Raw genomic sequence first — 17,679 nt, 5'->3', positions numbered from 1 at the left:
TTATAATCTACCCAATCTTTTTCAGTCAAACATTACATAGGTCATTTACGTCCTGCTGCCTTTAAAACCTCATTCCTCCCTGGTATGTATTATTCTCACAATTCCCACTTTTCCTATGTTATTTGCTCCTACACTTTTCTAAAGATTTCAATTCCAGTTGTTTTATCTTTGTTACTATAGTCACTACTTCTAGTATAGTTGGTTTAGATTTTTATTTCCATTTTCTAGTAATTAATTTTTTGGCAGCCACCGTTATTAGACAAAGCAAGGCCTTACCATGCCTAGGCAATTCCGATTCTGTATCATAACTCAGAAAAATCATCTCCCTTGTCACACCATCTGCCCACCCGGCATCTCGGACAGTGCATCCTGCAGGGAATCCTTAGTCTGACAACTCACCACACTACCAGAAAATATGTTCCCTATTACCGCTTCCTTTCCAGTTACACCTCCAACATTTGCTGTCTGCCTGAAGAAATTTTTTTTTGAGTCTGCTTGAGGAATAAAAATATCTATGTAAACATTTCCAGAAAAAAATCCTAAGTCTTCTAGATTTTGTTGCATATTTGGGAGACATACATATATCCTCCTATTGTTTCTTTGTGATGTGCTTATCCAATCTTTCTTCCCCAATCCTTTATAATCTCCTCTGATTGATTCTTACAGTTATCATGCAATATTTTATATGCTCTACTAATTATTCCTTTTTTAATGGTAGTTTCTGTTCTAGATTCTATTAAAACCCTACCAGTGCTGGTCTTTCATTTAAGACTCCCATACCTCTTTCTCTTTGCCTATACTCTGATATCAGTCCTGATAAGGAAGGCAATCTCTAACCTGCAATCCAAATAAATTCTTGGCATATTCCCATTCTATCATCTTTCCCTCACCAGTTATTTGCTCCCAATACCTTGGTTCCTTTGCTAGTTTTCTCCAATAAATTCTGGCCCTCTCTTGCCTATTGTCTGTATCCCTAATTGTAGTCATCCCTATCGTCAGAATCTTCTTTTTCCATTACCGCATCCGTTTAGTTCTTAAAATACTTTCTGCTACTTTATGGATATAATATTCTGCACAATTACTGTTAATCTCCTTAAAGGCCTGCATCATAAATCCTAGTCTCTCCTTGTTTCTTGAGCTTCCACCATATTTCATAATCACCCCTTTCCACTTTGAATTATAGTTTTCTGCTTGTGCTATGTATAGGAGTCTTAACCGTGTAGCTTTGAAATACCCCTTCAAACTGGGTAATCCCAATCTGTCCTGTTCTACTGGAAGAATCAGCATATCCCACTTGACTCTTGCTGCCTTCCCCTCCCAGATAAAGTCCTTCAACTCTTTCTTAATGGCTACCCACAATTTCGCCTCTGGTTGATAAAGATATGCCTGACCTGTGCATACGACTTAAGGGATTAAAACATTTTAATTGTATCTTACTATCCATATCCATATAACAAAGCTTCCATTTTCTCAGTTTTTGCATCATCTTTTTAGCCACTTCCCACATATCCTTAGCTGCCATACTAGAATCATTTTAATCGATACTCCTAAATATTTAATTTTATCATGTCCCCATAAATATGGCTATTCCTGAACCAGTTCATGTGTGGTACATACTTTACCGCTACTGCCTTTGCTTTAGCTTCATTAATTTTGTATGCAAAAAAATGAAAAAACGAAAAACTCAGAACCTCTGGCTTTTTACTGCCTTGGATCGTATTTTTTACAAAAAAATGAAGCTGTCTCAAAATGTTTCACAACACTGTAATGTGTTTTTCTAGTTTTGTCATCAGGTATAAAATAATACCATCTGCAAATAAAGCAGCTTTTCTTGACTAGCATACCAATTATATCCTTGAATTTCTGAGTCCCTTATTTTCCTTGCCAATGGTTCTAAATATAATGCAAATAATAAAGTGGGAAGAGGACACCCCTGCCTGGTTCCTTTGCTCAAGCAGAAATTATCAGAGAGGACCCCACCAACTTTAATTTTTGCCTCTGATCCCTCATATATACTCCTAATCAACCTTATATTTTTTTCAGGAAATGCAAATATTTACACTGATTTGCTCAAAGTCCCAGCTTACTCTGTCAAATGCTTTCTCTACATCAAGACCCACAAACAACAACAGTATTTTCGTACATTCTGCTTCCCTCTGGATCATCAACATTCTGTTAATACAATCAAAAGTTTGCCTCCCCTCCACAAAACCACACTGATCCCTATTTATCAGTTTTGGCATTACGTTTGCCATTCTTTTAGCCACTGTAGACCTGAACAATTTATAATCATGATTTACTATTGAAATGGGCCTGTATAAAGCTGGATCTGATGGATCCTTACCTTCTTACCACTGCTTTCTTCCAAGATGGTGGTACTTCTCCTCCTCTTAAGACACTGCTAAACAAAACCTTCCAGATCTTTATCAGTTTCCCCCCCCCCCAGCTTCCAAACTTCCACAGGAATACCATCTACTCATTGGGACTTTACTGTAGATTGGTTATACATCACAATTTTATCTCATCTCCTCCTATCCTGTTAGCAATTGAGCCTCATCTACCTCTAACCTTGGCATATTTAATTCTTCCATAAACATTTCCATTTGTATCTTTTCTTGATTTTCATATTTCTCTGCTTTATAGAGACTGTCACAGAATTTCTGAAATACTTCTAATACGGCTACAGGATCTCTTCTTTGTTAACCCTAAGTTTGGCAACAGCCCTTTCTACGTTCTGTTGTCTAAGTCGTTGTGCTAAATGTTTTTGTGCTCTAGTGTTATCAAAAAATAGTTACTCAACAGCAATCTTTCTAAGCTTGTGCATATTAGAGGTAATCCCTTATTTTCCGCCTAGCATTCTGCAGTTGATGCACTTCTTTTTCTGCGACATTCCCCCTATTCTGCAATACTTTAACATTTGTCAGTCTCTCTAAATAATTCTTGTTACTTTCTAACCATAGCTCCCTTTATTTCATTTCCACCCGATTTTTAAACTCCACCTTAATTTTATCCCACCCCCTAGCTATATTTTCAGAAGAAATTTCTATCCTCTCTAACAGCTCCTGAAAAAAATTGCCACTACCCATTTCTTAAATTCCTCTCATTTCAACAGACAGGTAGGAACGTGCCAGTGTTTCATTTTTACTTCTTTAGCCTGCGTTTTTATTTTAGCTATTACTGCTGCATGACCTAAAAAACTTATTGAGTGGGTATCCAGACCTTCAATTAAATGTTCATGTTCCTGTGTAATGTAAATTCTGTCTAGCCTAACCCAGTTTTTATATCTTGGGGAATAATATGCACATTCATTCTGAACTCCTATTACTGAATTTGCATCTTCCATGCCAAATATTTTCAAACATTTCTTCAAAAATCTACCTTCTTTTGCTGTATTTACCTTCTGGCCCCCTAAACACATCTTCACTGGTACAAATCAAATTCCAGTCCCCGGCTATAAGTAATATTCCTTGCTGAAGACTGATTATTTCACCCAGAATTTAAACTCCTTTATAGCAGTTTTAGTTGGAATGTAAATACATGCCAGTGTAATCCTTCTCCCTTGGCAGCAGCCCCTTAGCACTACAAATCTGCCATTATTATAGTTTTAATCTTTTTCCATCACTATTGGAGCTCTTCTTGCAATTAACATAAGTACTCTTCTTTTCCTATATCCAAGGTACTCCGCTGAATAACCATCCTAAAAACCTTTCTTTATCATAGGTTCATAGTTGGTACTAGGCTATCGGCCCTAGGGCTTATGCAAGCCTAGCCATAGCAATTTCCTGGCTATTTCTTCCCAGAATATTTACTTCCCTGGTCCCCTGTCTAGCAGGGCGGCTGATGTGATCCCCGGGGCGAATTTCCTATCTCCCATCCAATTGTCAAGGTTCCTTTTGAAGAGGGCCAAAGAGGCGTTCAGCTTGACAAGTATGGGCAGTCTATTCCAGAGTCTGGGGAGTCTCTGGGTCAGGAACCTATCCCTCCAGCACGTTTTGTTCATTGTAATGACCAGGTTTAGATCCCTGGAGTTTGTGGCTTTGAGGGATTGGGATTTCTTTAAGTGTAGTATGTCCAAAAGTGCTGAGTTTGACATGGTCTTGTATGTTAAGCAGAGATCGCCTCTGAGCAGGCGATATGCGACAGAGTATAGCTGAATTTTTTAGATGATCAGCATAGGGCATCTGCTTTAGGCCTGTGATTCTTTTAGTGAGGTATTTCTGTTGCCTTTCCAGTTGTTGCAGATGTCTTGTGAGGTACATACCAAATGGGGCATTGTACTCTATAATGGGTCTAATGAGGGATGAGAACAGTGGGACAATGACCTCCTTTTTTCTGGATGAAAAGCCTTTAGTGATGAGGTGTGCCACATAGAAGGATTTCCTGACTGTTGCAGCTATGTGGTTATCAAAAGGTGAGACCACTGTCCACCTGTGTCCCTAAGTCCCTTATCACACTTTCAGTGTTTAGTGTACTGCCACTTATGTGGTAATTCATGGGCGCATGGTTTTTCCCAAAGGGGATAACTATACATTTCTTGGCGTTGAGCTTGAGTCCATGGCTCTGGCACCAAGCATCTGTTTCTGTAAGGCCTTTTTGTACAATATCCACATCATTTGGGGATTCAATAATGGCTCCCAGTTTGCAGTCATCTGCGAACTTTGTTAGCCAGAGTCCCTTAGTGCTAGCCTATACTTCAGAGAAGTAGATGCCAAACAAGAGCGGACCCAGGACTGAACCCTGAGGTACTCCGCTTGTCACTTGTCTGGAGCTGGATTTTGAGTCGGCTACTTTTACAGTGTGGGTTCATTCAGTAAGCCAGTTGGAAACCCATCCAGTGATGTAGAGATTAATGTCCAGCTTAGAAAGTTTATCTATGACTCCAGAGTGGGGGATGGTGTCGAAGGCCATGGCGAGATCCAATAGGCTGTGTGGACCGCCTTACCCTCGTCCACGGCTCTGGAGACTGATTCGAAGAAGTTAATCAAGTTGAGGAGACAGGATCGGCCCTTTAAGAAACCAAACTGGGTGGGGGTCCAGTGTTTAAAGGTTGCCAGTGTATTTGTTTATAAGTTCCATGATAATGCATTCCATGGCTTTGCAAATCAGGCTCGTCAGACTGATGGGACGATAGTTCCTGGGATCCAAGGTGGATCCCCCCTTGCAGAGTGGGATAACTGTAGCTGTGTCCCACTCATTGGGCATGAAGCCTGAGCTGAGGCTATGATTAAACATGACACTTTGGTGAGGTGCCAATTCATTTTGTAGTTCATGTAGTACACAGCCCAGGATGTCGTCTGGTCCCATGGATGCTGTATTCTCAGCTATGGAGAGTGCGTTTTTTACCTGTGTGGCCATAATTACCGGAATTTGGCAATCTTTTGGTATTGAGATGGGTTCTTTAGGGGGCGAAGTTGGCAATGAATCGATCTGCCGGGATATTGGCAATATCCTTGGGCTCAGTATATTTAATACCATTCTGCTGTAGCTCAGAGCAGATCTGAGCATTGTCATTTAGATTCTTGACATAACTACAGAATGCCTTGTGGTTATCCATGGAATCTTTGGTAATTTTATTTTCGTAACTAGCTTTGGAGGATTTTATGAGGATTTCAGCTTCTTACTAAGGCTGGTAAGGGAGATTTTTTGCATCCTGGGATTTTCCTCTTTTATGCAACAGTTTCTTCCTTCTGTCATATAGTTTGTTTACGGCAGAGGACCACCAGATTGGTTCCTTTATTTGGAGGAGACCGTCTTGGTTCTATTTGGAATGGCATGATTCATGCACGAGTGGATGTGCTCATACAGTGCCCTAGTGTAGGATTCAGCAGTCGAACATTCAGTTCCCGTCTGCATGGGTGTCATGAAGTTTGCCACTTCTGACTTGAGTAGCATGAAGTTGGCTTTGGAGTAGTTTTTTATGGAGGTTTCCCTACTGGGGGGTGGGGGTAGGATGTGGACATCAAGGGTGATTAGCTTATGGTCAGACCTGACCAACGAGGGGGTGACCATCTCCCATGCTGGTAATGACCAGGTCTACGATATTTGAGCCCCTGGTGGGACTATGGATTAGTTGAGCCAGGGCGTTGGAATTTATGAATTCCAAGAACCATTGGGCAAGGTGTTGGTACCAGAGTAGCTTTCCCAATTAATGGCAGGGTAGTTGAAATCATCCAGTATTAGGGTGTTTGGTTGCATCTTAATATTTTCCAGTATAGAAAGGTGTAGTGAGAATCTTGGGGCATTGTGGGGGATCTGTAGCAAGCTACAATTTGGATTGCAGTCTTACCTAGTGTTAGTTGCACCTGTAGAATTTCAGATGAATTGCGTTGGGCAGCTAGCCTGGAGGTGTGATTATCCTTGGTGAATATGGACACTCCTCTACCTTTAGTGCTTCGGTCCTGGTTTGGTGGCCGAAAAGTGTGGTAAAAGTTGTATAAATTAAGATGTTCAGTTCTAAGTATGTCTCCTGTAACATAGCTATTTGCACTCTACATTTTAATATAGTTCGCTACTCCTCCTCGATTGTATTTACATGTGAAATCATTTATATGTAAAGACATTAAAGAAAGCATCATTGTATTAAAAAGTTATTATTCCCATCTTTTACATATAACAACTTTTTTTGTTAAATGTCTAGCTCCAGCTTTCGTGTTACACTCATACACTGCTTGGCAGGCTGAACTTTTATACAGTTGTTTCGTGTCATATCCATTGGAGACCATGTCACATCTTGCAAAACTTTGTTTTAGTGAAAGCCTTCAAAAAAAAAAAAAAAAAAACACCTCCAATACCCCCTAAAACCTATTAACTTAGTACTTGCTCACAAAACTATGTATATCTTCAAATATTGAAGTTTTACCCTCCTAACAGGAACAAAAGTCCCAAACTGACAGCCACACTCAGACATGAGTTAACCAAAAAGAAAGATCATCCATGCTAAGTCGCAGCCTGTGCTTCTACCAAATGCTGATTAGTTTTGTCTTATTGTAGCTCTCCCAGCTGGGAAAACCACTGAATGCTTTCAGAGAACATTAACTACCCTGGGAAAAGCCCCCAAATGCTTTCAGAGAACATTATCTACTTTGGGAGAACCCCTGAATGCCTTCAGAGAACATTTCTTAGCAAATTTCTTTTTTTCCCTAAGCCAATCACTATCCACCAGACTATAGCCAGTTTCTCTTCATCAGACTGTCTCCATGGAGACATGAGAACCAGGCAGCCAGTTTCTCTATCAGACTGTTTACATGGAAACATGAAGAGCAGCTGCAGAATTGTTAATGAGCATACATGTATTTGCTAGAAAAAAAGCCTCATAATATTCAATCTTCTTCATTTACTTGCTCTCTCCCAAACCTTGTTACTAAATTAGTATAAAGTCTTAAATCCAATCACTCCCCCATGCAAGAGTGAGAAAAAGCACATTATTCTTTCTTTTATCATGCTTATCATGCTTTTCAACCAGCTTATTTTTAACTGCAGTGCCTACATTTCTTACAACTGAAGAAGAAAGAAAGAAGAGGGGAAAAAGAAAAGCCAAAAAAAAAAAAGAACAGCAGCACCTGTTTACAATCCCCATTACACTTAAAAATAACTGGAAAAACTTTGCCTTAAAGCAAGCAAAGAAAGCCAGATGCCACAAAACTAGTACTATTTAAGAAAAAATAATCTCCTTACTTACATTCAACTTTCTACCTCCTCTTCCCCTCCCCAAAGCACTTTTCCAAACATTAATAACATGAAGTACGGCATATGCTTTAGAGTCCCCCACAAGTCCAACAAATTCTGAAAAAGTACATTTCCAGATTTTCTTGTTCTGTCATATTTCACAAATATAATTACTGCACTGTAATCCCATATTAAGTTACCGGTTTTATTCCTGTTCATCACCAAAATCCTATCTCCGCTTCATTTCCAACGTACTCTCAATTCTTCTAGTCAACTCTCATGCTCCCTTCCTCTTCTCTCCAACATTTTCCGTTGAAAATTTTGAAAAGGTTTCACAGGTACAGTCCCTCTGTGGTCTTTATTGCCAGAACAACAATAAGCAGAATCTCTTTACGTTTTACAGCTTACTTTTTGTTGGGAAAACTTTTGTATTTCCTCCTTAGCATGTACTTCATCAACAAATTATTTTCTCCCCTAGGGAAGAATACCTTGAAGATAGCTGGGTACAGCAGTTTGAATCTCACACCTGCATCTCGACATTCCTTAAACGGTGGAATAAATTTGCTCCTCTTCTGTCTGGTGTACAATGAGTAATCATTCTTCACAAACACACTGCTGTCTCCCACTTTTAGTACGTTGTCCTTCTGCCACAGTTTTGGCAGAATCAACTCCTCCTGCTAGTAGGATTGTATCTTTATTATTAAAGGTCTAGGTTGCTTTCTTATAGTCTGTTTTGGAGCCCACACAATGTGACCTTTCAACTAACAAACTCCTGCTGTGGAATACCAGTCCAGTTTCTTAATTGTGCTTTCATAAAATTCATGCGGTCTGTTCCTTCCAGCTTCTCTGGTACAGCTAAGAATCTCAGGTTTTCCCTATGTGCTCTGGACTTTAATTCCATTACTTTTTGAAAAATCTCTTCCTGAGCAGTCTCATATTCAGCCAGCCTTTTCTTCATTTCAAACTCTCATTTTTTTGCAGCTTTATCATCTCATCTTAATACCTGTTTAAAGCTTCTTCCAGTTTTTTGCTGTTTGTGTTGATATACTCCATCAGTGTTTTGCTTATTTTAACCAGGTCTGTATGCAGTTGTCTTATATCTTCCTGTAGGTTACTGGAAGTCATATCTGAAGGTTGCATTCCTTTTTGCTGAACAGCTGCAGAACTTTTCCCAATCAGTGTTTCTTTCTCACTGTTTGTAGTTGATTTTTCCCCCAAAGCCTTTTGCATTTCTTTATTCCTGGCATCCAGGCAGTGCACTTACTAGCCAGTTATTGAAATTTACTCATAAATATAAGTCTACTGGCCTTCTCTGCTGAGTTTTTGTTTTCACACTGGGAGAGCTAGAAATAAGCTGTTACTCAATGTGCAGCCATCTTGGAAGTCCCATACCCAAATACTTCATCCTATCATGTCCCCATAGATACTGGTATTGCTAAACAAACTGATGTGTGGGCACATGGGGAACCAAGCTTGTTGACACTAAAATGGGGATATGAGGGGTGGTCTTGGCCTTGTATACTTTGGCTTAGGAGTTCAGAATAAGGGTGGAAATGAGGGAGGTTATTTTTGGAGTCTACTCTGAGTGGGAATTAGGGATACATGCTGCTGCACTTGGTGCTATCAGGGAAGCAAAAAGATCATAGCAAGAGCTGCCCAAGCAACAGAAAAGGTTTTGTGCCACTACACACTTAGAGACCACTCATGCTGAATCAGCAAGCAATGGATGAATTATAGCCTCTGACAAGATCTAGGTGTGCAGTTTTTAAAATTGCTGTAGATCATTCTAAATCAGCAGCTTTTATTTTATTTGTACCAAATGGTACAAAGAATCCATTATCAAGAATATCACACGAAGAGCTGCAAAATCCCCATGGTTTGCTTGTATGGTGTATTAGGTATGCAGTGTTTTCTAGCACACAACATGCGCAGTTAGGAGGGAATTCAATTCTACACTCACCTATGAACATTACATTTGCCAGTACTGTGCAACCTTGAGAAAACTGTTTTATTCACTGAGCTTCTCTCATGAACTAGAGAATGCAGCAAATAAGCAGCCATACTAAAAGTTTGGAGATGCAAAAATCACACCTGTTAAAACCTGAAGACTTCAACTACAGAATTATAATTTTGCTCTAAACGTAACCAGTTATTGCGATACAGTTTTTTTGTCTTACCTGAATTCTGTCCAAAGGCCTTCTCACTAGCTCTTAGAGACTCCAAAAGGTTCAGAAAGGTGACACAATCATACTGAGTGAGGTAATTCAATAACGTACGCAGAATCTTAAGATCTTGAACTAAGGACTTGGTTTTTGTCCCAAGCTGGTGCCACATTGGATCCAAATAGTATCTGATGGTCTAGAAAACACAAGCATTAAAACTAATAAGTAAATGCATGGATATTGTGTATATGTACAGAACCCAAACAGTCCAAATCAGAAAGAGTACACAGAAGTTTTGTTAAACCCTACACACCAAAAGAAATCCCTTCTGAAGGGACAGCATATGTTAGGGTGGCAAGAATGGTCACAGATGACCAAGTATATGCAAAAGAATGTGAAAAAAGTCAAGGTATGTTAAAGAAGAGGGGTTACCCAAAATCTTTTGTACAGAGCATTGTTTCTAAAATGTGTAGAAAGAGGGAGCAGGGCATGTACAAACTGCTACTTGGGTCTGGTGTGAAACTTATTCCTGCTGGGCATCAAAAAAGATTGCAAGAACCAAAAGAACAATTTCAGAGGTCCTTGATCCTTCCTTATAATTTACAGTTCAATGAGATACACGGTATTGTGAGGAGAAACTGGAATTTATTCAAAGTTGATCAGGAATATCTGAATATTATAGGTGACAAGCCTTGTATTGTTTATAACTAAAGACATCAACTTTAAGACATTATTAGAACTTGTCCATTTAGAAAAAAAAACAAAGATGTATGGTAAAGTGTGAAAACTGTTCTCAGTGTAAATTTATTAGCAGAAGGGGAGAGATTCAAGATACCAGGACTGGGTTATGGTAGGTTAACAAAAATGTATTTTGTTATTCAAAGGGAGTGGTATACATGGCCACGTTGCCAGTTATATGACAGTTATTACACAGGGAAAACTAACAGGGCATTTAAGAATGGAATTTACCAGCACCAATATAACATACACAGACAGGATGAAAAAAATGCACTTAGTAAATATGTAAAAGCACACCCTAGGCATTATTTTAAATATGTGTTATTCACCATGTTGACCTAGGTTCTAGAGAGGGTCCAAGTGATGATTATTTAGAGTACAAAGAACTTAAATGGCAGATTAGATGTAATGCCACTGAGTCCTCGGGTTTAAATGAGAATGTTTCCCTAGCCAGCTTGTCGAGGCTGAAGTCTACCTACTATTTGTAATTATTTTCAGCAAGGTTAACTTTCATGCAGGGTCTTGAACAACTATTACAATAACAGTATGTAATGTGTTCTGTTTTATGTTAGATGTATTTCTTTGTCGTCATGGTTGTGTGTTTACGTTATTTTTTTTATTTCTGTATTTTTTCTCATTGTTATTTGGATTTACAATGGGCCTACATATATTCACACATACTTGTGACTTTTTAGTATACGGACATTTAAATTGCAGAGAGGGCACATTAATCAACCAGCTTCTTTGTTAGCTTGATATGCGCCTTGTTACTTGCATTTAAAGAGTTGTGTGCACAATGGCAGTTTTTCTGATGAAGTCCATGAAATTTGGATGAAAGCGCTCATTGTTTTGGAATAAAAGAATCTTGGTTTCACTTCTGCCTCCTTCCTTTGGATTCTTCTCGAGCTTAGTCTGACTGTAGCTCTTTGCCCTGCAGTTTATTAATTCAGGACACAGCAGCCTTCTGTATCAGGAATTATAGTGTCTTGCAAGAGATGGGAATACAGTACCACTGTCTCTCACTTTTTTTACCAGATTCTGATTTCTCCTGTAGTGTTTTACAGAGTCTACGATTATCAGGTAACTACAAGGACCAACATGCTGACCTCTACAGTTCACTACAGGGGTTACCAATACTACTGCGGCAAATAAATAACACAATGATGACAGTTATAAACTTATGCATAGATTGCATAACTGGAAACTCATTTCCACAACTCCTTGACTCACTGTAAAACAGAGATTTGTGTAACAGGCCGTCAATAATTTCCCTTTTCATATCCAAAAAAACAACCTTTTATCCTACCAGAATGGGCACTGTACATTATGATTCATCCTTGACAGAGACTATCACAACTAAACTAGCTGTTTTATGCATCAGATACCACTGTGCCACACAATGGATCTCTTGTATGACATTGGTCATGAGAATGACAGTCAGGTTAGAGACAGTTAAGTCATGCAAGCTATGGGTGCTGTCCTTTTCTTCACTTTCCCTTCCTCTTCAGTAATCACATAAAGTGCACTGATGGTACTGCAAAAATATTAAACAATGCAAATTAGCTGCCTGACTCTTGATAATATTGGTGCTACTCTTTTGTATGTGCATACCTAACTTCATCAGGCCGAACACTGCTTTATGCTGCATTTCAATAGATGGATGCTCCAGTGCCAGCATGCAGTGTTTGCTACCTGATGAGTGGGAAGACAAATAAATACTTGATAAGGTTTACTTATTTGCATGTGTTAACAAGGACAACCTAACTAGGCAGAGACCATTTGCAGCAGAGGTCTGAGGTGAAAAACTGAAAACAAATGAAATATGATTTAATAATACAATGGAGAGTAAGCATCACATTACAAGAAACATCAAATTATAATGTTGTGTAAGAAGAGTTCTCACTGTGTACCACGCCACCACATCTCTTAGTGCTTGGAGTCGCTTTCATTAGTCAAAAGGCCTCCGCTCTAGAGGGATATTACATTCTTACTATGCATAAGTTCCGTGGGTCTGACAACATTTTCAATTTTCTGATTTGTTTCATGAAAGATTGCTTGGTTGCACTTCCAGTTTTTCACTGCATTTTAAAAGGAAGGGTTTGTTCCAGAACACTGGAAACAGTTGACAGTGGTCCCCACTTACAGGGGAGAAAACAGGAATTTATAAGTATCTACAGACCTGTAAAGTTTAACTTCTATTCTGAGAAAATATTTTGAGTGCTGCTTATTCAGCTGCCTCAAAAAGACTCTAACCATACTCTTGCCTACAGACAGTAACTAACATGGATTTACTGCTGGATTTTCAACCCTGATTTCTGTGACAAACCTTTATGAGGTAATTGGAAAAGCTTGACATTTAGGTCCAACTGTCCTTGTTATATCGGCAAAAGCTTTTGGCACACTTCCACATAAACTAAACTTAAACAGCCTTTTGCTAGAAGGCATACACTTGTCCATTAGACTAATAACTGGCTACTAGGGAGATCACAAGTCATGATATTGGGTGACTGTTCTTCAACAAGAAGCATTAGCTTTGGAGTACCTCAGGGGTCCGTGTTAGGAATCACTTTAATTATGGGCTTTCCTCCTTTCCTCAGACTCCAAACTATCAGGTTGTAAAACATGGTTTTAACTGCAAGACTGGAGCAGCTATCACCAAAACAAATGATAGGGAAGCAATGGAGGCCTGTATTTCTTCTGTCTACTCTTGCACCAAGAGCCTAGGGTTAACATTCAACTGGAACAAGAGTTACATTACAATGTTCAGTAACTTATCATGCATCCCCAAAATCAGCCTGGACAGTGATAATCTACTGGTGCAAGTGTAAGGCACCTAAATATCTTAAATAAAAGTTATGTATTCACCGTAACTAGGCATTTGTGTTGTCCATTTTCATTCTTCCTCAATGAATGAGTTATGGATTGGATCCTCGGATCAGACTCTGCTACATACTTCAGATTTTGGATCCAACTATCGACCTTGTCCCTCTACCCATAGTTGATCCTCAATACCTCAGATCAAGTTTGGTGCCAAAAGATCCCCATAAATTAAAGAAACAGATAGCTCAAAGAGTTGGGCTCAAACCCAGAACTATAAGTTCCAAAAACAAATCCAACAGGTTCCTGCAGAAGATATAGGAAGGAGGATGTATGGGGGAAATAGGGAGTTGAGGAAGGATGAAAATAAGACAACACGGATGCCCAATTATGGTGAATACATAACTTTCATATCTGAACCAGTTACAAGTGGTGTCCCACAAGGCTCAGTCCTGGGACCTCTCTTGTTCAGTATTTATTTCTCGGAGGTACAGGCCAACACGGAAGGACTGTGGCTGACCAAGTTCGCAGATGACTGCAAACTGGGCACCATAATCGACTCTCCAGCCGACACAAGCATCCTCCAAAAGGGCCTCATAGAAACAGACAACTGGTGCCAGAGCCATGGCCTCAAGCTAAATTCCAAAAAGTGTATAGTCATCCCCTTTGGCAAAAACAAAGTGCCCACAAATTACCACATAGATGGTAATCCATTAAGTACAGAAGAAGTAATTAGGGACCTGGGGACCCAAGTTGACAGCAATCTCTCATTTGACAACCACGTGGCCAAAGTGGTTAGACAAACATTTTATATAACCCACCTAATCATGAAGGGATTCACATCTAGATCAGGGGAGGTCATTGTGCCTCTTTACTCTTCCCTCATCAGGCCCATAATCAAGTACAATGCCCCTTTTGGGATGTACCTTACCAGACACCTGCAGCAGCTGAAAGACCCCAAAAGTACCTCACCAAGAGGATCAAAGGGCTCAAACAGATGCCATATGCTGCCCGGTTAAAGAAACTCCAGCTCTACTCAGTGGCATACCGCCTGTTCAGAGGCGATCTGTGCCTGACGTATAAAGCCATGTTCTACCCGGAATTAATGGACATGCTGCACCTCAGAAAATCCAAATCCCATCGAGCTACGCGCTCGAGAGACTTGAACCTCAGCACTGAAATAAATAGGACATGCTGAAGGGACAGATTCATAACCCAGAGGCTCCCTTCACTCTGGAATAAAATCCCAGTCCAGGTTAGGCAGAGTCCCTCATTGACTCTCTTCAAGAGGAATCTTGATGAGTGGATGGGAGATCGTAGGTTTACCCTGGGTATCACTTCTGTGTCACTGTTAGACAGAGGCACGGTATACTAACCTCGAAAAAGGGCATAGCAAAATAAATTTAAAATGGGTGGCGAAAGCCAAACACATTCTGGCTAGGCTTATAAATGCCCTAGGGCAGATAGCCTAGTATGAACCTATGATGTCTTTTTCATTCTTCCTCAATGAATGGGACATAGTCCCCAACTACATGAATCATGGGTGGTCCTCAAGGAAGGATATTCTGGATAACTGCTGAACCAAAGGCAGCTCTGCTTCTTGGAATTTAGTCCAATTTGTAATAAGTAACAAAGGTATGAGCATTAGACCATGTGGCTGCTGTGCAAATATCATCAATTGAATTCTTGACCAAAAAGCAGATGAAGTGGCCCTGGATCTAGATGAGTGGGCTTTAGACAGTCTTGGCAGAGAAATGCTGTGCAGTGAATAAATCCAAGAAATGCAATTAGCCATTTAGCCAATGTGACTTTAGATACTGGATAACCCAGTTGATTTTTTGTGGAAGATCGAAACAGGTGGTCTGATTTTCTGATTTCTTTAGTTCTGTGTAGATAAAATCATAATTGTCTGTGCATATCTACGAGATGAAACATGTATTCTCCTTTGTTTAAAAAAATTGGAAAGAATACTTGTAAATGAATAGATTAGTTAATATTAGAGTCAGAAGCCATATATATATATATATAGAAGGATATGTCCATAAAATTACTCTGTCTTTACAGAAAATAATGTATGGAGTTTTTGATGAAAAAGCCTGGAGTAATTATTTTTGCAGAAGTAATAACTACTAAGAAGGCTGTTTTCCATGATAAGAATGTTAAATCATTTTTTTCTGAAGGTTCAAAGGGTTTCTGAGTGAGACCTTGTAGAACCACAGTTAAGTCCCGGGGGGGGGGGGGGGGGGTGAAGGATTCTTTACAGGGAATCTAATCAGAAAAGTGCCTTTCAAGAAAGCTCTACATAAACTGGAAGAGGCCAAACCAAAATCTTTATTTCCTGTATGAATATTTGATATAGCTGCCAACTGTAGTTTAATTAGTTTATTTGTAGAAAAAATAACTCCTTCTTTGAACAGAGCAGCCAGAAAATCAAGAACAGAGACAGGGGCAGTAAAAGGGTCAACATTATTTCTTAATGCCCAAAGGGAAAATCTTTTCCATTTCCTCTTGTAAACCTTCTTGGTGGAGTCTTTTGAGAGGAAAACAAACATACTGGGGAAGAAAGTCTGGGTTGTCTGGCTATTATTGGAACTAGAGAAAGCACGTGGTTAGATTGAGGACTGGGATATTGGGAAGAATCATCCCTGAATAGTGTGAAAGGACATCTGGAGTTGGGTCCAGTATCCAGGGAGCATAATGAAGATGAGACCACAGGAAAGAGAACCACACTTGGTAAGGCCAGTAGGGGACAATGAGGATGACTGAGCTTTTTCAACCGAATTGCTTTCTGTAGGAATTTGGGGATCAAGGGAAGTGGGGGACAAGTGTAAAATGGATGGGCAAACAGACTAAAGCATCTCTCAGTGACTTCCCAGAGGGAGGATCAGGACAAAATACATGCTGCACTTGTTGCTGTTACATTCTCCCAGCAAAAGTGGTAAGATTGGGCTCCCCCTCATTTGTTGATGTGCCATACTATAGGAATGCTACTGGTCTGAATCCCAACAGTCCCTGGAGGAAGAGTATCTTGAAATGCCTGCAACGCTAATAGGATTGCTCTCATCTCCAGGATACTGCTATGCGAAATGGTCTCTTGGGGGGACCACATGCCTTGGATCGTACTTCCTAAATAATGCCCCCAACCCCAACTGGGAGGTGTCCATAGTTACCGTGGCCATTGGGGACAGTAAAACAAAGGGTCAGCCTACATAAATGTTATCCAACTGGATCCACTAATGGCTGTGGTGTTTGAAATCACTATAGGCTTTACTGGAAAAGACAGGGGTTGAAGAACAGACCACTGAACAACTACAGTCCACTGAAGAACCCACGTATAGTAACGTGCTAAAGGAAGTATGACTGTTGCTGCTGCCATAGACTCCAATGCTTGAAGAATTAATCTATCTGGAGGAGATGGATGGAATAGAATCTAATGACCCTGAGACCTGAGTGCATCTATGCAATGAATAGGTAAAGAGGCAATTTGTGTTCTTGTGTTCAGTGGTGCACCAATAAACTCTAGGCTCTGTACTGGTGTCAGACTTGACTTGGGATAATTGATGGTTATTCCCAGTAAGTGACAAATCTGGAGCAAATAGTCCCTGAATTGCTGAAGGAGATGAATAGTGGGGGCAGTAAAAAGCCAGTCATCTAGGTGTGAAAACACTCTGAATCCTTTTGGTCTCAAGTGATCTGGCACCACCATAAATTTAGTGAACACTCTGGGGCTGTTGTGAGTCCAAAGCACAGCACTCTAAACTGGTAATGACTGGCTCCCAGCTGACGGTATAAATATCTTTGGGAGTGCCTGTTTATTTTGATATATTAATAGGCATCTTGAAGATCTATGGAGCACATCCAATCATCCCTGCGAAGAAATGGCAGAATGGACTGGACCGTGACCATTCTGAACTTTGACTTTTTCATGTACTGGTTCAGTTTGCTTAAATCCCAGATTGATCTCAGGTCCCCTGTACTTTTGGATACTACAAAGAAATGGGAGTAAGTTCCGAATCATATTTGGTCTGGTGGAACCTCCTGGATGACTCTTGTCTAGCAGCTTTTACATTTCTTGTGCTCCTGCCTTCCCCTAAATGGGTGGAACATCAGGACTTTATTCCTTTCCTTTTGTAGACTGGGAGCTAGGAAAATGGTATGAAGTAACCTCTGGATATTATTTTTAGCACCCAGGTATCTTTTGTTATAGCAGCCCAGGCATTTGGGTGCAGGGACAATCGTCCCCCAACTGCCTCCAGATATGGGCAGTCAGGCAGCACTTCAGGATCACTTTTAGGGC

The 17,679-nt window shown here is 40.0% G+C and overlaps 1 protein-coding gene across 1 annotated transcript in view; it reads right to left on the bottom strand.

The window, feature by feature from the left end:
* ERCC4 (ERCC excision repair 4, endonuclease catalytic subunit) overlaps positions 1-17,679 on the bottom strand; it is a 516,254-nt gene that overhangs the window by 381,130 nt on the left and 117,445 nt on the right. Inside the window, exon 5 of the mRNA XM_044089409.1 lies at positions 9,843-10,023. Within this exon, the coding sequence (XP_043945344.1) occupies positions 9,843-10,023 (181 nt within the window). The remainder of the gene's footprint in view (positions 1-9,842; positions 10,024-17,679) is intronic.

Source organism: Protopterus annectens, chromosome 12.part0 (assembly GCF_019279795.1).
Source record: "Protopterus annectens isolate FY-2018-M chromosome 12.part0, PAN1.0, whole genome shotgun sequence".
Taxonomy (NCBI): domain Eukaryota; kingdom Metazoa; phylum Chordata; order Ceratodontiformes; family Protopteridae; genus Protopterus; species Protopterus annectens.
The sequence above is the reverse complement of the archived record's forward strand: the minus strand, read 5'-3'. Positions and strand labels throughout refer to the sequence as shown.